This window comes from Anoplopoma fimbria, chromosome 4 (genome assembly GCF_027596085.1).
Source record: "Anoplopoma fimbria isolate UVic2021 breed Golden Eagle Sablefish chromosome 4, Afim_UVic_2022, whole genome shotgun sequence".
Lineage (NCBI taxonomy): Eukaryota > Metazoa > Chordata > Actinopteri > Perciformes > Anoplopomatidae > Anoplopoma > Anoplopoma fimbria.
In genome coordinates, this window is record NC_072452.1 from 8,109,505 (window position 1) to 8,131,498 (window position 21,994).

Sequence of the window (21,994 nt, forward strand, 5' to 3'; positions counted from 1 at the left end):
TAGCTTGTTGCAATATGCTGCTGACAGTCACAAACAAACAAACTGACAGGGGAAATAACAACCTTCTTGGCCGTTGCTTGAAACCTGACATCTAAGCATCTTAGCGTGCCTTACAAGTTCTTGTATTAACGCTTCAAAGATAGAAGAAAATACTAAAAGAAGAAAAAGGAGGAGAGATCAGAAAGCAAAGCAGTAGTACTTTGAGTCCACTCTTGGGCACTTTGGAGTCTTTGTTGTCAAACTCCATCCACTGCTGGACGACATGGCTGACGCTGGGCTCAGAGTTGTTGACGAGCTGGAAGCCGGTGATGTTCGCTCCACCCTTCCTCAGGTCTGTTAGGTCAATGTCCAAGAAGCCCTGAGACAGGAAGTGGACAGGAAGAGAGGTGAACTGATACAGGTAGGAAAAGAGATAAACTGTACTTACAGGTAAAGATAATTAGAATTTCATCCACGTGCACAATGCATGATTAGCAGAGTCCTCAGAGGAATTTACTGAATTTCATGGCATTGGGCATTGAACCATACTTGCTGCAGTTACCATGCCAAATCTGAGGGTTCAATAGATCAGTGGTTCCAAACATTTCTGGCCTTTGTGACCCCCTTAAAAGAAATACATTCTTACTGGGCTGTCAGAATTTGCCAAATATGACGTTTGAATATTCCATCTGAAAAAACACAGTTCCAAATAATTGATTGTATTTTGACTATTATTTCCATGGCAACGTGTCCTGACTGGCTGTAAGCGACACCGCACTGAGCAGCATGGAACTTTTGTCAGACGCTGTGTCTCTATTTATTCCTGTCACTGGCTTAGAAGGCGCGGCAAAGGACGAGGCTCTTCTGATTTTTAAAGTTGAACTGATGAGTTTTCGAACTGATACCTCCTTATTCCACCATATAAAAAACATAAATCATTTGGCAGCTGGCTGGAGGGAGATCGCCTGAAAGTTTCCGTCTTTCAGTTGACGACATTGTATGTTGTTTCCAGTAAATATCACAATATGTCTTCTTTCCGTTTAAGAAGTATGAACATCAGAAGACAGCATCATACTAGTCTGATCAGGAGCACACAGCTGATAGGTACGTCGTTTTTTTACATGACGTAACGTAACGCTTGCCGTTAGGACACTGCGTCGCCTGGCAGCCTGGTTCTCTGCCATCATTATGGTTGTTGTTGAGATATTCCTCGTTCAGCTTGACCAAACCTAACATTTCATTTTTCAATTCATTAATTTAATCATCTTGTGGACCCCCCAGATTGTGAACCGCTGGAGGATGGAAATAACAGGATAGAAAATTATAAAAAAAAACACCTTTATGCTGATTTTGCTGACATCCCTTAACTTTTGCCTTTGTTTTTCATGAATTGTCAGATGATTTTAAATCTCAAAATGACGCATATAAAACAAACCAAAAAAAATATTCTTGGTTGAATTGGTCAGCCATGTGTATTCCTCCAGCAATGGAGGAACCAGCGGGCTATTGGGCACCCAGCATTAGAGGGTAATTCTGCAGAATGCACTACATTGTAGTTAATGTTTTTAACTCTACCATCAAAAGTGCAAGTAGTAGCTTAATGAAAATGACAAATCCTTCTTTTTCTTCGCTTAGAGAGGTTATTCAATTGAGCATAGTTCCTCCCTGAGAAATAAAACCTAAACCTAATTTCATGTCTGTAGTCAGTCCGGAGTTAATCTCTGACAGACTGAGTGCTCAAAGGCTACCGTTAACAATGGCAGAATCAAAACCTTACACTGTAGGCCACTGGGGACAAAGCAGGAGATGCTTCTGGCAGAGCACAATGGAGAAAGAAGTGATTTACTGTAATGGTATCTCCTACATGTATTTTCTCCCCTGACTATTATGTGGAGAAGGTGGTTTTTCATAGCCGCAGAAAGGCGGAGAGGCAGATTCTGTCCCTCAGCAGGCTGCCTTTCAGCGCGGGAAGAAGAGGAGGCAGACGAGTGGGAACGGGTGGGAGTAGCAACAGAGCAGAGGGAGATGATTTGTCTGTGATTTGTCTATGATTTAAGAGCAAAGTTTTGACTGATGAAAAGAAAAGGTGTCTCTCCGGTGTCTCTTCTGCTCGCCAGGCTTCACATAACTTTCTCTCCATCCCTTTCTTCTCTGCTCTGATGTTATTTGTTTCATGTCATTTGAAGCTTCATGCTCTTTCTTGGCCATATGTCTATATCAAACCCTCGTTTGTTTCATTTTTCTTCACATCCATGCAGTGAAGACAGTTTTGGGGAGGGTTGAAGGGGCGGATGGTACAAAATGAAGGCGAGATCAATCTCTTCCCCTTCAGCCCACATAATGTACCTGTGTGTGTTTCCAGGTGTCCATATTCCTCAGATGAGCAGACAGACTAGTGTCTTTTTTTCTGCTCCATGTTTGAGCTAATGCGGCGCAGAGAGCTGAAGAGGTTACTATAGAAACTAGCCTTTGCCAGCACAGGACATGCCGCATGGTATTTCTGACATATTTTAACCACTCAAACTCTTCTTTTCTCTATCACTCTATCAAACTGTGTTTTTCAGACACACACAGCTGCAGACGTTCACACAAGTAAGTAAATAAGGGAATTTCTGAAATGGTGCAAGGACACAGAAAAAGTCATTTTTTTGCACGAACCTTTTAATGGGCCCATTATAAAAGACTGTGGCCACTTTGCGTATCAGCTGTTATTACCGTCTGAGCCTTATCATTCAAAATTAAATCTGGCAAACTGGCCAGACAAGAGAGATTGAGCCAATCTAAATCTGCAGCACTGAGAAATTGCTAAAGCCAGCAGCTGCATATTAATGCATATTACCATATTACATTTGATGTCAATTTTCTCTTCATTTGGTCGCATTTAGCGAGTCTGGCGGAGGCTGAAGGGGTCTACACACCATTTGCACCGGGTAAATGGCAGCAGACAAAGAAGAGCTAATGGATGTAAGCTTGCATACATTCGCTGCCTGACATTTTTCCTTCACTGTGTGATTTTAACGGTCATGACACTTTTCCCGCTTGTGCTTTACTGGGAGTCTACTACTGTGCGGCCGTTATGTCTGCAGGTTTGACGATCCGTTGAAAGAATATATGAAGTAGCTGAAGAGGAAAATGGCTTGAGAGTACACAGAAGAAATAAAAAGCAGGCAGTTTTAGGCTAAATCATCTGGCCCATGCAAGTCTATTAAAGTGGCAATAAAGCGCCGAAAGCCTGGAATCCTGTTAAAAGCCACATTTAATAGCGATGCAAATGAATTCATCGAGGTGTGAAAGTATGTAGACAAGTATGCGGACATTTTCAAAGAAATGGTATAAGATAAACAATGCAGTGATATAAAGATGATTTCTTACCAGGTTAGCCAGGATGTAGTGGTAGCTCTTTGCATTCTTGCCTTGTTCAACAATCTGGAAGACAAGGTCAGAGAAGATACAGAAAATGAAACGCCTGTGATACAAAAACAGACGGTTGGTTTGTGTGTGTGTGTGTGTGTGTGTGTGTTGTATAACTGAGAGAGAGGTTTTGACAGCGTCTCAGCAGCATGCCTGGTAAAGTGCACAGTACCTGACCTTGTGGAGGACAGACAGAGCGCACGTTCACAATACATCAGAGCAAATGGACTAAACAATAAACATCGGATAAAATAACAGATGAGAAGCTTAACAAAGTGCTGCTTTAGTACATGAGTAAAACTTCCACATACCAAAAGACTCCATATAATAAAAGTCATCAAAGTAGCTTAAGGAAAATGACTGTTCTGGAGTCAGTTACAAAACATCTAGAAATGAAAAAATGCCTCTTCTCTCCCATATCTTTCTATTCCTCCTCTCCTCTCTTATTTCCAACTTTTTTTTGCCTTTGGCCAGACACCAGCTACCACAAAAACATATTATCTATCCCACACAAACCCACCACTGATACTATTCATATGACAACAAAAGCAACTCAATTAATTAATTCACTGATAATTATGTGCAACCACAAATAAAAGCAAATCACACCCTGAAACAACCCGAGCTGACCATTTGAAATGCAAGAAATTATAGTTAGTTTTACAAAATAAACAAATGAAAAAAAAAGTAAAATGACTTAAAAGCAGCAAAAAATTTATGAAAAATGTAACGTATATTCCACTCTTTACTGAAAGTAAACTGTGCATAACATATAATAATAATAATCGTAAGACTAGGTCAAGAATTTGTAAATAAATGACTGCATGCTGTACATTATCGGCTTCCCTTCTCCTCCTCCTCACCATCCGTTTTTCGATAGTGTTCCCCTGAGAGCCCTTATTTGATCTTTGATCTCATATTTAAATAACTTACAATATTCCAGCTTCCTAGAGCTCCAACGTGATCTAACAATAATATCATCAAGTGCTGAACTGTGCACAATCCCCTCTCCCACGCCTACAATTCTCTTCCACCTGTGCTGCTGTAGCTCTCTGACTGCAGGCGTTACAGGTCAGAGGAACACCGAGGGTCAGGGCAGTTTGAACATCACCGTGAGAGGTATGTAGAGTACGCCAGATCTGGTTTATTTATAAAAGAAATGGGCACACTGGACACTTGAAGTTTGACTGACACTTGAATGTAGAAGGGGTAAAGAGATAAACAACAAAAGAATATATAAATAAATTAGCGTCTCTGCTGGTGGCACTCAAGCCAACTGCCTAAATAAAGAGTCTGCTGTACTGTACATCAAATGTGTGAGTGTGTATGTACGTGTCATCGCAGCATACTGGGCCGTCACATATAATAAAGCCGAGTGGGCAGCACTTATTCAAAGCCATGCACCATCCAATTAATAGCCTTAGGCCAGCGGATAAGAGGCTCATTCCACTGTCTCTGCTCAGGCACCATGCATGACCTCACACATTTTTCACTCCTCTCCCTCTCTGCTAGCGTTTCCCCTCGCGAATACTTCGGGGGAGTGTTCTCATTTGTTTGTGTGTTATGTGTGCCTAATGATGCTGTAGGTCATGACAGACGGTGGCATTTGTTATTAATGGTGATCCCGGCACAAGGCGGGCCCTGCGGCCAAGTCCCGGGCGAGGAAAAACTGAAGGGGAAGGAGGAGAGACACACACCAGTGCTGACACAAATAGACTAGACACAAGGGGGAGAAAACACACATTACTGCCACAGTCGACCGTCAAATGGAAATGGCTTGGACGCGAGTGGCTTTTTAATTATACATGCAGATTTGAAGAGTCATTCACAGTTCAACCCCAAGAGAACAGGTCACTTTATCGTCTCTCGGAAACATTTTCGCAGTAGCTCTTCTGTCACGATGAATGTTCCCAAAGGAGACTACATCAACAATTAGTTTATGTGAGAAGTCGCCCTCAGGAAACTGTCAGTGACATTATCGCAGAAGAATCTGTGTTCTATATGAGATGAATGAGATGAACACAGGAGGGAGATTTAAAGGGCAAGATAGGCAGATAGGTGTGTGTTTGTGTATGTGTGTTCGCCATTGTTTGGATGAACAGACGGGGCAGTGTGGAGGCAGGGAGCAGATGTGAGTGATTGATGGTGGCCGTCTGAATGGAGAACTTCTCAGGCTCAGCTCCTGTAAACTGGTGTGAACTGATGCAATAACCTTAACTGTAGACACCGGGCCATCAATAACAGTCACACAGAGCAGCCATAGCTTACATATATAGAAGGGGACTGTGTGTGTGTGTGTGTGTGTGTGTGTGTGTGTGTGTGTGTGTGTGTGTGTGTGTGTGTGTGTGTGTGTGTGTGTGTGTGTGTGTGTGTTAGGGACATCATCCATGTGCATGTGTGTGCGTCATTTATTCTTCCTTCAAACAACAATGTACTGAAACAGAAGAGAAGCTATTAAAATCTGACTGAAATGTCATACATCATAAAAGTGACATCAACAAGCAAAACAATACAAATATGACAAATGTGTCGTATATTTCTGGGGATGAAACTGCCTCTATGTATTAACTGTGGCTAGCTTTCTGTTCATGCACGTCATATGTGCGGTTTGCAACACCTTTTTTTTTTCCCCAGCAGATATATTTTGTTAAAGATAAGCCACGACAGTGAGCCAGCATGCACAACACCAGAGCCCTGGAACTAGCTGTCGTGAATGCAATCATTATTAATTACACCTGTGATTTTCTGCTACGACGGCAGTAAACCTCTACTATAATCACAGTAGAGGTTTACTGCTCTTCGTTTTTTGTAATTTTTTAAACAATGGGTAAATGATTGCAGACAGAGGTAGATAAATACAGGCTTATCTTTTTATCTCTTACGACCGGCAATTTAGCCAGCTGGAAGGTCAACTGTCTTTAGCACATTTGATCAGCTGCAGCTAGCTAGCTAACTGAGCTAATGTTATATACATGAGTTTGAATAAGCAGTTCTTACAATTTCAAGTCGACTCATTCCAAACAGGAAACCTAAGAAGGTTCCTTTAAGGCACTTAATGGCTACATGCAGGTTTTTGTGCTTAAAGACCGAGGCTAAAGCTACGTGTCTCGGCATACTCATCAGTTTTCTGTAAAAATGTTCTCACATAACTGTGTTAACTCATAGCTTGCATACTGTTTTGTATTTTGAAACAGCATATTCCAATTTTACAAGAGATTTACAAACAGTTTATAACTACTGTATCTCTTGTAACGGGTCTGGGTGGGATTGCTAGCAGGACAGAGTTGCTAACTTAACTCTCCATTATCCGTTAACCGGGATCGGCTTACACAGTTGTTGTGCACAAACTGGGCTTTTTTATGCAATGTTACCTGTAACCCAACAAACTCATGTAGTGAAATACTCCTTGGACTTGGAAGTAATGCTCGTTTACTATTGTAGGCAATAAGCTAGTTAGCCAGACATGCTAATGATTGCATCTTACATTAGAGCAGAGAAACATTGTGTAATGCAATTTTTACACTTTTGCTCATGTTTTTGATCTTGGAAAGGTTACCAAAAAAAGAAACCACCATTAAAACTGTTTAAATGTTTAGAAAATGTTTAGAAAACCTCACTACAGCCCCCATGTAAACTGCTGCAAAAGTGCAGTGAAATCCAAAGCCGCGCCTAGTTAAGCTGTGATTGGGCAATCTCTGTTTGGGGAAAAGGTTTAGTGAAAAGTCAATTGTGATGCCAAGATCCTTTTCCTTTCAACCGCAAAGAGGTGAGTAAGTGATGATCCTATCACAGAAGAACTGCCGACTCTAAATGCCAATGCTGTTATTTATCACCTCTGCCCTTGATGCTCCAGGACACTACGACAGACCAACATCCAACCCTCTCCATTAATATCCCCTCTTTTATCTTCCTGCCTTTGTCCTTCACTCATCTTATTATACACATATATATATAACATTTTCTGTTCAAGTCCTTTCAAACTGATTGATCATGTAAAATGCCTACTTGAGTGCATAACATAAACTATGGTTCCACCATGTTATGAGGCCTTTCAGCTGAAATTGCATTATGCCAATGCAACATAATTACATAATCCCCTCTCATTGCAATAACAAAGAAAAGCTCTTTACCTTTTTGAGGATGCCAGTGAGCCTCTCAGTCTCACAATCGATGATAATCTGGCCTTCCTTCCTCTTGTCCAAATCCTGGAACACTTTCAAGAAGGAGGCCTCCGTCATGGTCTCCACATTGACGGATGTCACCAGCCAGTTCCTCTCCGCTGCTGTGTCCAGAACTTTCTGCAGCACTGACAGGCCTAGATAGAAGAGTGGAGGAGGGTGAAACTCTCCATGAAGGGAGAAAGTCTTTGGGCATTTTCAGGAAAAGTTTCGCAAAGAAGTTCAAGTTGAATGAAGTAATGAATGACTAGCCTACTAAGAGTGATCCATAAGCATCTGTGCTTTATTAGGCAGCTGTGCAGGTAATCTTATACTGTGTAAATGAATGTAAAGTAAGATAATCTTTATTATCCCCAAGGGGCAATTTGTTGCACAGCCAGCAGTTATACAATCATCACACCAATCAGAACACAAACAATTCACACAGAATACATAATGTTTACCGACAGACCAACAGCAGCAGGGACCAATGAGTGTGTGTAGTTATGTTATGAGCTGAGAGATAAATTAAAAACAATTTGGGAAAGAAACAGAAGCTGTGCAGGAAACCAATCTGCTCTTGATAAGCTTATCCATCAGAACCTCCCCTGTAGCTTCAGTGATGAGGGATAACGAGTGGGACAGTCCATTAAGCACTATGACACGGACAGGTGTGCTTTTTCCACTGCGTACAGCGAGGGGCTAAATAATCGCCACTTCCACACTAACAAATAATCCGCCTGTGCATCATCGCAGTCGACACACTCACAGCCAGCTTTACAACCTGGGAGCACCAATTACAGGTGCCGTTACTCAATTACACTGTCGCCACTGCGCCTCGGAGACTCTTGAGCACCATGGAGGCAGAGGTAGAGCAGCCAATGAGCTAAAGGCTCACGCTAAGACAGGAAATAAAAGACAATTAGAGAACACATTGATCTTGAGCTCTGATTTACAATCTGACTCACTGTTGTACTCCTTTTGTGCTGGTGGTAGACCAATCAGATTCCTCTCAAGCTGGCAGCCACAGTTGTTCCACAGAGTAAATAAAGTAATTTCACCCGAAGCAGACTGGCAGACATTACCCAAATGAATTATAGCAATTACGAAATTTAGAAAATGTAAACTAATACACAATGTAGCTGTATTTGTTTTTCCTGCACTAATCTGGCAAAAACAGCTAGAGCCAACATGGGCCTATACATAATTTGTTTAGCATATCCTCCATGTGTGTTTATTCATGTTCATACAGGCATTTTATGCATATTGAGCAAATGTAAATATGGCTTATCCACAACAACAGCAGCACAGTCCCTGTCAAAAGAAGAATGGGAAAGGCAGAGTCACAGCCTATGAAAGATGATTGCCTGGCCTTATTAAAATGCACGCCAGCTGCTCTCCAGGCAATTCCTGCTGCCTATTTGACACCAGGTCATTAAGAAATGAAAAGATGGATGCTATTCCACCTCCACATATGACCGCAATACAGTAATATAAATAATAATACATTTTATTTGTATAGCGCTTTAAAAGTTACTCAAAGGCATTTTAGATTGGTAAAAACTGAAAGAAAAAAGCATTAACTATATAAACAAGGCTTAGAGATGACATTATAAGAGTAAGAAACAAAACAAAAACATACATAACTAGCATCACAGGTTAAAAGCAGATTTTAATGGGTGAGTTTTGAGTGCATTTTTAGAAAGTGGCGAGTGATGTAGAATGTCTGAGATGCAGGGGGAGAGAGTTTTCGAGGGAGGGGGCAGCAAGGGAGAAGGCCCTATCCCCCCAGGTCCGGTGCATGGACTGATTAGGGGGGGGTAAGGACATTGGCGTTGGTGGATCTGAGGTTTGCGGGTCAGAGTGTGTCGGCGCAGGAGGTCCGAAAGGTATGAAGGAGCTAGATTGTTAAGGGCTTTGTATGTGATGAGGATACTTTGTAACTGCCATCTTTGCTGTATGGGGAGCCAGTGGAGTTTTTGAAGGACTGGGTTGATGTGATCTCTGGTGCGGGAGTGGGAGAGCAGACTGGCAGCTTAGTTTTGGATGTATTGTAGTTTGTTGGTCTTTATGTCTGTGAGGCAGCTGTCGATAGTGGAGTGGGTGTTAGGGGTGATGGATTTAGTGGAGATGTAGAGTTGGGTATCGTCAAACCATGGTGGCGTATGATGTAACCAAGGGGGAGCATGTGGAAGATGAAGAGGAGGGGACCGAGTACCGGACCTTGGGGTACACCTTTAGTGACTGAGCTATGTCAGAGTTGAATTTAATGATAGTAATGAACTGTTTGCGGTGGGAGAGGGATTATTTGAACCTGATTAAACTTTAAAAAAAACGTATTTTGTTTGACACATACAATACATACATGAAATTTGATGAGCATTGTAAGCATATCATATTCAATCAATTAAGCATAGTAACAAATTTCTGCCCTCCTAAAAGTACCTCTCAAGCTTCAACAGAATTTGTATGGTGTTTCCTTTGGCTTCGAAAAAATAATAAAAGCTGTCATTTCAAGTGTGTGTGCATGTGTACTGCCTAGGAAGTAGTTCCTCCAATAACACAAGTATATAAATTAGACACCCCCAGAAGAATGTACGTGTAAACATGTACATGGTGTTGAAAGCACCTTTAATAATAATAATAATAATAATAATTAAGCCTTTATTAGTCCCACAATGGGGAAATTATTTCTCTGCATTTAACCCATCCCAGAGGAGCAGTGGGCTGCAATGAAGCGCCCGGGGAGCAATTTTGGGGTTAGGTGTCTGCTCAAGGACACCTCGGCATGTTGCTGGTAGAGGGGTTTGAACCACCAACCTTGTGGTTACGGGACAAGCGCTCTACCTCATGTCTCTATCCATTCACTGTAGCTCATTAATAATCGTAGTTCTCGGTGCCAACGGATTAAGTAGTGGCTGTGAAACTGATGATAGGCATGGCAAAAGAAGAGGGCTAGTGAATCATGGCCGTGAATAAGGACAGAGGGTCCTGAGGAGACTTTGAATGGAGTCCTGGTTTCAGCACCATGGACAGCACCATGCAACACTGCAACAATCTTACCCAGCAGTTTGTAAAGGAAGCTCGGCCCCACTAAAGCAGTTAATTTGATCTTTTCATTCTGTCGCTCCTTCTTTTTTAATTATCTTACTTATTTCCATGTCTTTCTGTGTGTATTTGTTTGTTAATCTGTTGTTGCATTATGTTCATAGCGTTCCAGCGCTTGAGCAAATCGAGCTAGAATGAGTGTATTATTCATTTTCTCTCACTTAGAGGATGTTTTGTACTGTAAAGTATTACAGAGAAACCTGGAGTCAACTTTCCATGTTATCAGTGTGGCTGGACTATTACATTTCTTATCTTTTCTTATCTCCAATCTATTCTTCTTTCTTTCCCTGCCTTCTTCCCTTTTTAGTCTCACTGCGTTTGCATTGAATATCCTCTCGCGTTTGCAAATGTAGCTATGTGGGTGATGCACCCCTATAAATCAGAGCGAGCCATAAAGCGAGGCTCGTAAGACTGGCCAAGGTAAAATGGACCTCTAAAGGCATCCTGGAAGAGAATAATATCATAATAGAATCTGGCTGTCATAAGCATTCCTCTGGCCAGAGGCAATACACGGAGACCTGGGCACCAGGCAATCGAGAGAAGAGAATATAACACTTTAGGGAACCCATTTTCTGAATATTGTTTATGATAGGTTTAATGGGCTATCAAATTTGTTTTCCCGTTCTAGGCTTTTGAAAATAAAAAAGGGGGGCACTTTTATTTGCGGATGCCACGCTGATATACAGCAAGACAAATGTCAATAGAAAAAAAGGGGGAGCATTTTTCTATATACTTAAAGTGTTGACCTCTTCGGACTTTTTCCCTTCTCCATGCCTCAAATGCATATGGTATATTTGTATGTCAGTGTACACTTCAGATAATGGAGAAAAACAAGTATAAATACATATCTTTTTTTTTTCAGAGCTTTTGACCTTTTTATAGGGAATATCACCTAAAGGTCTTTAAAAAAGATGACATATTTGGAGAGTGCACACACACACACTGCATGCGAACACACAAACACACACTCAGACACACACACATTACAGACATTTTTTTTCTTAAAGGCTTAAAATAACTCTGTAGGAAGGGTGACTAAAGCGTAGTATCCAGGCAACAGAGGACTACTGATATGGATTCCACTGGCTCCATCCCACCAGTCAATTACACAGGAGTGACCCTGCACGCGCACACACACACACACACACACACACACACACACACACACACACACACACACACACACACACACACACACACACACACACACACACACACCTACTACCCAACAGTTTGTGAGTTGGTAATGAAGGAATCACAGAAGATACAAAAAAACTCTGAGGGACATGTGTGGTGCTACGGCCATCATGAACCAAAGGGATAGAGACCACTGTGAAATCTCCCCTGTCAACGCTTGATGGTTTGCTCTGCAGAGTGACATGATGGCCTCCATCTTTTAAAGCTGACTTAAGCCTGATTATGTCTCTCACACGAGAGCAGATAAAAGTTGCAATAATTCGCCTTTGCAAAATGTGCACGCATGCATAAAGCGTGCATGTTTTTGGGCACACTCATACAAAAATACACCCTTCACAGTCATGCTCCAAAACCCACAAAACCTGGGACAGATGGCATGGCATTATGGGAAGGCTACAGCTGATTGGCTAGAGAGGGGAGAAGGAGAAAGAGGCTGACAGGTGTGCTGCTTTTTTTCTGCAGGACTGTTTCTAAGATGTATAAATTGTATGTTATCATTTTTCGTGTTGCTTGTATTTTTTCTTTTGTCATGCTACTGACAAAGGGACTGTTGCAACACAGGTTACCACTGACGACCGCTCAATGAAGAGCTAAATCTTTTGTTCCATTGTGTGATTTATCTGCTAGTCAGTGCAGGTCAATGTTTCTTTTCAGTGTTCGCCTTCTGTACAAAGAAGGAGGTTCTGAAAAAGATATTCTGATGGCTAATCATTGCTGCACAATGGCTAGGATTGACCCCATTGCTGTCGCCATGGTAATATGAAGACGACTGATGGTGGTTGCTTCAATGACTGGTTTTGCCTCTTACCGTCCTCTTTTGACTGTACTTAGACCTAAATGTTGGTGTTCAAACATGAATGACGATGATATCGCATTTATGGTAAGTATCTTATAAGGTTTTTGAAAACCTTCATATAAAATATTTAAGAGAATAATCTACATGTATTCTGAGCCATTTTCACAGTCACATCTATTTATAATGATGTGGCAAAGCTTAAAGGATGTGTATCTCAAACATCAAGGTGTCCACGTAAAAATTATTATATGCCAAATATATATATATATATATGTATCGTAAGATGTGAAATCTTTAATAAAATGAGTTCCAGGCTTCCTACCTGAGTCAGAGCTGTACATGTAGACAAACTTGGTCCATCCGTAGTGGTCGATCACTCCCACCAGGGCGTCTTGGAGCTCAGGCCTCAGCTGGATGACAAACTGGTTGGCCGTCTCGATGGGGAAGGACGGCGTGACGAAGCAGACATGCAGCGCTCCGCAGAAGGACATGAGCATGTTGACCGTCTTCCTGTCGTACAGGCCGATGATGGCATACACACCTTTGGAGAACTGGGAGCAAACTGAAAGAGACAAAAAAAAAGAAAGCAGTGAGAGAGGACATGGAGAAAGTTTGTCTCTATGTCCTAAAGGCCTGGGCAGTTACAGTCAACCAAAATTAAAATGATATAAGATTTGTAAGAATTGCACCGCAACACTAAAGCTTCATACAGCGGATTTAACTGCGTAGACCAATTCACACTCTGCATGATGCAATATAATCTTCATCTGATTATATAGTCTCATATCTTTACATGACAACTACATTCTATGAAGTCTTTTAATCATTGTACAGTGCTTTAAATGGTGTCCTATTGGTTTCCTCATGTTTGAAAGACAAAGACACAGGGAATTAAAGCTAGGACGATTGGTCAAATAATCAATTAGATGGTTGATTCCAGCATCTGCAACGGGAACATTTGCTGCTTTTGCCCGTTTTACAGTGAATTGAACATTTTTGAGTTTTGGTCAAACCGAAAGAATCCCCTTGGACTCCAGGATATTGTGATGTTCAATGTCTTTTTTTGCTATGCTTATCAGACCAAACAACTGTTCAATTATTGGATAATGGAAATATTCATTAGTTGAAGCCCTCTATTGAATTTATTATTGAATGAACTTAATCTAGCAAAACTTAATTTGAGCTATATTGAGTTCTAGGTAGTGTGGGAGATTTGATTGTGCTTTTTGTTTCTATTGTAGCCCAAATTTATAAAAAAAGAAGCTATCCATCTATCTATCCATCTATCTTAAATTCATCACAGAGTGTCTTTGAATTCTCAGTTTAAAAACAGCTCTAATAGCCCCGTCATTGCCTCCATTCAACGACATGTTTATGCAGCGTTGGCCAGTTTGTCCATCTGTGTACAACCAGTCTGTGTGTTTGCCTTCAGTGAGAGGTGCAGAGGCTGAAGGCAGATTAGGAGCAGAGAGGTTAATCAATGCATCCCCAGGGTTCCATTGACATTTCACTGGCAGCAGGAGGCGGTTTGCATCTCTCGTTTGCATTTCTCTTTCTTTCTTTCTCCTATTGTCTGTTTTGTCACCCTGACTTCCTTCACACCCTTCGATATCTTAAAAATAGCTAATTTATGTTCTCAGTCTTCTCTCTGGAAGGTCTGTCCTCTCATTCGCTCTCAGCACTCGCAGGTCTGGGCCCGGGCTATTTTCTGCCATGGCGATGGGTGGGCCTTACTTATCTCAGTATTTACCAAACAGATTGAAGTCGCTGCCTGTCGCTGCCTGTCCCTGCGCGAGGGCCAGCTCGCTGCTAGGAGCTGAGGGCAAGACAGAGAGAGGATGGCCCGTACCCAAAACGCCTAACCCGTCACAGACCTGCACCCGCCGGGCAGGCACGTGTGTGTGTGTGACGGAGATAGAGGGAGAGGGATGAAATTCAGCCATATCACATAAAAATACATGTGCACACACACACACACACACACACATGCGGTTTCTAGTGCTCCAAAAGCCTGGTGACTCACCCCACTTAAAGCGAGCCCTGAAATAGACATTTTGAGCCTTGCCACACTGACTCAGGAACAGAACTATCTTTCCTTCATGGTCCACACACGTTGTCGCTATTAAATAGACACACTCTCAGCTATTGCTTTCCAGCAGAACACATTATATTTCCCCTTACAATTTTCTAGGACCAATTTCAGCGGTGGCCTCCATGTTCTGCCTGGATGAAAGGTAATGAGAGCTTGTTTGACTTTTTGTGCAGTGTCCCATTACTCTGCCCTGCAGCAGGTTACCATGTCTCACTGAATATGAGTCATTTCTAAAACCTACAGTATGTGTGTCCGATTAAACTCCCCCAAAAACAAAAAACACGCAGCCATGTGGCACGGACCTCCTGCTCCGAGCTGGCAAGAGAAGTATGTGCTCGTCTAATTCGACAAGAGCATGACACAGAACATTAGTGTAACTCAGCGGTCCTGGGTCTTGTTCTGATTGCAGCAAAGAGGAGCAGCATGTTGAGTGTGTTTGTGTCCGAACGGCTTGTTAGTGCTGCTCCACATGTGTAACCACATTGGAGGCAGAGGTGATGGATCCAAAAATGTTCTTGAAGACCCCAGCAACACCTGTCCACCCTGGCACTCCGTGTCTCCTCGCCACAGTTACAGCTACCATGGCGGCAGAACTGAGGTTGCCCTGGCAACGCTCTGTGTCTCTGGCAGGGATTACTGTAGCTCAGAGCTGCTAAAGGACTTCTGGGAGATGAAGTGGGAATTGTGAGTGTTTGGACATTTTGTCATAATTAGGTTCCCCCTCGAGGAATTAGAATATTTGCAAAACTGACTTGGCTTTGCAAAACCCTCAGATAATTTCTCAAATAATGGGAGATTTGCAGCACATTTCCACAGCAGCACATTTTTGTTTACACTGAAAACAAACCAAATCGAAAACCCTCCACAGCATACGCATACAGATGATGCAGGGAAAGCTCACTGGAACTGTCTTCTGATGTTATATCTTTTTTTTTACCTGTCCTAAACTTTTCCTACGAATGAACAATAAGTTGATTTGCATTTGGCGTGGTCAAAGAGTATGGAGCCGCAGGAGAAGAGGGAAAAAACTCAAATCCCAAAGGGACAGATACTCGCATAACAGGAGGAGCTGTCAGAAACAACTCACGCAGCTACTGTCTTCCCTGTTCTCTGTTTCCTGTGCCCTGCAGCTGTTCCTCTGCTTAGCATGAGCCAAATATCAAATGACAGACGTGTCTGTGCCGGCTGCACAGAGAGGGCGTGTTGGTGACAGTCGTTCCTGCATCTGAAGTTGTGGATGGAGGTGAGGGTGATGCTAGAGGGTGGTAGGCAACGCTTCATCCTCTCGTTCTGCCCGTGAATGCTTATAGCCCAGAAGAAATATTTGAAATAACGATGGATTCTAATAAACTTATGAAGAGCTTAGTTTGCAGCCTGAACCTTATTTGACAGATTTTCAGATGTAAAATAAAATGAATTTAAAGACAGAAAATATCCTGATATCAAAATGAGACTATTTGAATGGGCACCATGTAAACACAGGATCATTTCTGATGGCAAACTGCTTCTGTCAAAGGTGTCAAGGTGCCCTTGTGCATGGTACCTGCCTCCCGGCGCCTCCACTGGAGCTATGCACACTAACCCGTGTACAGTATAGGACTGTGGTGTCGCAGAGCAGCTCCTTTGTGTGTGTGTGATTCTTTTTTCAATAGCTCGGCATTGCTTGATATGTCAAAATGAATCAATACAGCCATATTGAATTGTACCGGGTGCAGTCAAAAAAACAATTTCTCAAATGCATTTTTAGGGGAAGCCGCAACCAGGTTGGCGAAAATCAATGAGGAATGTCTGTGTAGCGTGTTGGCTCAGTGAAAACATGTACTCTGGAGTCATGGGTTTAACCGTGACTGCATGTAAACCACAAATTCTGATGAGGATGTTGTATACATTATACGCCTCCACAAACACACACGGAAGGAACGCAGGGCTTCTACTAGTTCCCTACCCTGGGACTTGCATGCCCATTATCCTGTGCAACATTAAGGTCAGCAGTACAGACGGATTCTCACGGCAGGAAGCTGGGTTCAGCTGGAGAGAACGTACTGATTGGAGGGTGGATTGTTCAGCCATCCGTAAAGGTCCTTTTTTTTTTTTTTTTTTTTTTTTTTTTTTTTTTTTTTTTTAAGAAGAGCCTCACTACTGAGGACTGACATGTCAGGGGACTCCACAAAATAAGACATCCAATTAATTATCTACAGATCGAATATAAACCATTCTGTTTTCTGTCTGTTTCGTACTGTGACATGCCAAAGAAAACATGTTTCCCCCCCGGCGAGCGATGAACAAAGACCATCGAATGGAAGAGTGAGCAGCTGAATCCGGCCCAACTTTCCTCCACCTTACCATAACCCTGCCAGATTGACTCGTGGAGTCACACACCGCCTTCATTTAGAGAGTCTGAATCCTACTTCTACACCCGGGTTTATGTTGTCTATCCAATGTCACCTTTGCGCCACAGAATTCAGACTGATGCCCAAGTAGGTCAAATCTGTTTGGTTTTTTTTCGTCAAAACTGCTAGCAAAATGGGGCAAGGACACTATATCATAGGGCTGCAACTATTTATTATTTTCCATCATCGTCATATAAACTAATTACTTTTTTATTATTCAATTAATAATTTAATCAGTATGTCACAATCTCCACAACCCAAGGCAACAGCTTCAAAAGTCCTGTTAGTTTCACACCAACAGTCAAAAACCCAGAGATATAATCATCATGATATAAAAGCAAATCCTCACATCTGAGAGGCTGGAGGCAGAGAATTCATAGCCTTTTGTTGTTTAGCCATGCTAACAAACAAGGTCAAGAGATGGCAATGCTGGTCCCTCGGCCGGTCCAACACTGTGGTCTAAACTTAAAATTAAAAAACTATCATTGCCATGACATTTTGTAGAGACGCTCAGCCGATGAAAACGACTGACTTTGGTAATCATCTGACTTTTTCCAGTACCGCCAAAGTCTCGTTATTTTCACCAAATACGTCTAAAAATAATGACATTGGCATCAGCCTCAGCTGTGTTCACAGCTAAGTAGCAGATATTAGCGTGCTCAAATGGCAAAATTCCATCAAATGTTTCAGCTGTGTTTTATGAAGCGAAAACATAATTTTGTTGATTAATTGTATTCCATTGAAGTGCACCGTGACGTAAAATGTTTTATCACCAATTTTTCAGCGCAAAAGGATTTGGGCATGAAGCCCATCCCTGTGCTGCCAAACAGATCTTACAGCCGCTTATATTACCACTACAGGTGTGGGATTAAGGGGTTATTGTGCTGACTGTTCGTGTCATTTCCCATCATCTGTGAACTGTTAGTTTTCTAGGACATGCATAAAATTCCCCGCCAAAATAATTATATAAACTGTTTTGTTTTTTTAAAAACAGTGCAGGTATGAAACTAGGTGGTCATTTTGGCTGACCAACTGGTTAAGAATCACATACGAGTAACGATTTACTATCTTTTCCATAATTAGTTCAAGGTATCTGTTCAGAAGATTAGAAGGATGACAGGAGCAGGGAAGGTGCGATCACATTAGGCAGTAATAGACACCACCTCCACAAGGGTGAAGGGTCACTCAATCAACCACAGAGCACTCTGAGGGGAGATAAACACATCTGACACCAGACACTGGAAGACGAACACAATCATCCTCCACTCAGCCACCCATGGCTAATAACTGTCAGATGATGTGTGTAATAAAAACAGAGAGCATGTTGTGGTCCCGCCGGTCCCATCCATCTTCCGGAGAGCTTAAAAGCTATGTTAATGACGGGCAGGGCAATAAGAAGTCAATATCCCATTCACACGCGGGCATATATGCACGCTTTATGGGGACTGCATTCTCTACCTGCACCCGCCTCACCATAAAGAAAGGTCTTGCTGGCTTTGATAAGAGAGCGACTCTCATACAGCTTGTGCTTGTGAAGAATCCCTCAGGTGATGGGTGGGGGTGGCCTCCTTTGTGAGCCCTCCAACACAGAATGACTCATACAGCGCTAGGAGGGCTGAGCTAAATGGGAAAATAATCTAATTGCAGTTTTTAGGACAAATATTGCGCTTGCAATTCATTATCATGCCTGGACTTAAATAAAATCGGAAAAAATAACAACAAACAGGCCTTTTGTGGACATTAATATATGAAAAATAAGTATGAATTTTACTGATCTCCAGTCAGCAGTAAACATGTTATTAACTATTCCAGCTTCAGCTTCCAGACCGTGCGCAGAACGTTTTTTTGCCGATGTTGACATGTCAGGGCCCTTTACTTCCCCCACAGTAGGAAGCAAGACACGGCACTTCAATTCGGTCTTCAGGAGCTGCAGCTTTTATTCTTAGACAAACTGATTGCTACACTGTTTATTTGCTACCACTTGACTTCACTTTACTACTAATTTCACACTCTGTCGCTCGATGACAAACTTGTTACGCGCTGAACTGTTTCCCAAAGAAGCTATGCTGCTCTTATAACAATGTAATATAAACTAAATTGCGTTCTATAACAATGTTCTATTCGCAATGTCAATTTGGATCCAATTAATTGTTCAGCCCTACACTGTGCAATAAATCTGCTTCTATTCAGAGGACCGATGTGGATCTGCATGAATGTCTCCAGACTACCGAGTAGGAGGGTTTTACTGCGATGACAGTTTTCTCCTGGATCTCCTGCAAACGACTTGCAATCTATTCTGAAAATGATTACTTCCATGATAGCGTGTCAATGTAGGCTACTGCAAAGAGATTATTTCATCGATGCATACTCTGTAATACCGAGCCAAGACATGCAAAACGGCTTTTAGAGGTTTTTAGGTGGAGGCGGGCTTTGCCTCACTGCCTTTCTGCCTCCCTAGAGTATCCATATGCCCCGTGGAGTGTTTCGCTCCAGAGAGGTGCGCTCGCTACACCCCGGTATAAACAGCTTTAGCTCCTCAAGCTTAAGGGAGATTTACTGCCAGTGCAAGAGCAATAAAATTGTGTTTATGTCACTGTTGTAACGGGTGTGTGGGGGAGAAAAAGAGAGCGAGAATAATAGGGAAAAGGAAGGAAAAGACAAATGAGGTGGTGATGTGAAGATAGAAATAAAAAAAAAATGAAGAATATAGAGAAAGATGGCAGACAGGAAGACTCTAAACTCTAAAGCTTCCACCGCTGGGAATAGCAGCGATCAGAGCAGCTGACCAGCCAAACAGATCTTAGATTAATGGCGAGAAGCGTTGGATCCTCATGAGAGATTACATTAGTCGAAACGGGGTAATGGAAGGTTAATAAGGATGAGCCAAAACGCAAGCGTGTCTTGAAAATGTAGGTGAGGGCGAACATGAGGCAAAGCCTGAGAGGAGAAGAAACAGAAGCATTAGTGTCTGTGAGAGGAGATGATAGAGGGACTGCTGCGAACAAAGGGAACAGATGCCAGCCTAGCAGTGGGGAAACAGGGACCACACAGCGAAACCTAGATTTCTCCTATTTCCTCTAAGTAATAAAACAATGGCACCGCGTCGCCTCATTAAATGGGTAATCGAGGGTGTGAGAGCACTCCCCTAAGCTCCAAACACATCTCTCTCGCTCTTCCGGTGTCTCACTCTCTAACCCTCTCTAGGCCATTCTATCTCCTCCTCGCTGTTTCTCGTCAAGTTTCCAATCTGGCTTGCTGCAGAGCCCCGCCGCCTGCAGAATAAATGCTTACCTGGGCAGCGGGTCAGAAACTGAGGGCAGACCAACTCCTGTCAGGGGGTATGGAAACTCCAATTATCCCCTTAACAATCATCCCATCGCAATTATCTCCCCATCTGCGTATCAGTGTCGACAGGTGCAGAGAGACGGCCCGGCTCACACACCTTCTCTAACAGAAGAAGTGATGAAGGTGGATATGTGGAGCAGGAAGAGGCAAACACACAACCTGCATGCTAATTCATTAGGAACTGCTATAAAAAATTTTTTAAAAGTCTTCAACAATTTCCTGCCGTGCCAGTGGGAAATGAAGTGTTGATAAATGAGCAGAATCTATGAGAACAACCAGAAACATCTAACTAGGGTGTTATTGCGGCTAATCTGTTGATTCCTTATGTGAACAGTTAATCCAAAATATATGTAATACTGAAAAATGACCATCATAATTCACATTACATCTCCCCAATATGACATCTTCAAAGAAAAGAAGTAAATTATTTTATTTGAGAAGCTAATTTTGTTTGATGAATTACTTAAATTAATAATTGATTCTTGTTGTCAATTATTTATTTTTCAATCACTAAAGAACTGTTATAGCTACAATGACCAGACAGGAGTATAATATCTGGGTTAATACAGTGAACCAAACCTTTGACAAAGGTACTTCATCATACCGATGTAACAGTTTCATAAAACCCTCCCCCATACTGCAAATGTCCCATCACAGCCTAGCAACCGTAACCAGGCATGCTGAAACGATCTGGATGGGGCTTGTAGTTTAAACCATTTGGAGGGTGCTGTCTTTTTTTTAGCCTTTCCAAAACCCAAACCACAAGAGCAAAAGTGTAAGGACATAATTAAACAGTGTGTTTGTCTGCATTATTTACTTATTTTATTTAACTAGCTTAGTACCTAGTAACGCTAACGTAGCATTATTTCGAAGGCCAAGTAGCATATTATTAACTATGTTGGAGGATTTATGACTTCATCCAGGGTTAACGATAGAAGCCAAAGTCTTCATATCACAGTGTGAACATGAACCCACACATCCCCTGGAGACAGAAAACAATGAAATCAAGGAACAACACTGTTCCTTTAAAGCTGGGTATGTCTTTATTAACTGTTACAATCATTAAAAAGTTAAAGCAGCATGTCTATACCTTCAGTAGCTAACGTAGAATAGAAGTGAAAAACGCTAGTTAGCTAATGATAGGCCAACCTACTGTGCTAATGTTAGCTCCACAGGTTGTTGTGGAGAAACGTAACATTTGGTAAACGTATATCTCCTTCCAACCTCTCCGGGTAACCAGATTCACTATAACACAACATTTACCAAAAACCAGCTACAAATCCACAAAATCAGCCTGAAAATGAAGAAAATCTGAAACGATTGCATGAGAGTCAATGGAGCGGAGCTGCCTCGTGGGAGCTGGCTGAGGCTACGCTAGAATTGGCCGGTCTGTGTTCCAGCGGCAGGACTTAGAGAGCAGTCAATTATATACAGCAGAAATCCCATATCATCTTGCATTAGTCTGACTCACTGATCTGTAAAATGAGTTACAACTTTTTTACCAGATATAAGGGGATAT

The 21,994-nt window shown here is 42.1% G+C and overlaps 1 protein-coding gene across 3 annotated transcripts in view; it reads right to left on the reverse strand.

The window, feature by feature from the left end:
- The window catches only part of gria1a (glutamate receptor, ionotropic, AMPA 1a), a 69,623-nt gene that overhangs the window by 38,717 nt on the left and 8,912 nt on the right, over positions 1-21,994 (reverse strand). For all 3 annotated transcript variants that reach the window (XM_054598021.1, XM_054598020.1, XM_054598019.1), the window contains exons 3-6: positions 12,971-13,210; positions 7,521-7,705; positions 3,352-3,405; positions 200-358 (exon numbers count right to left, since the gene is read on the reverse strand). In XM_054598021.1, the coding sequence (XP_054453996.1) occupies positions 200-358; positions 3,352-3,405; positions 7,521-7,705; positions 12,971-13,210 (638 nt within the window). The remainder of the gene's footprint in view (positions 1-199; positions 359-3,351; positions 3,406-7,520; positions 7,706-12,970; positions 13,211-21,994) is intronic.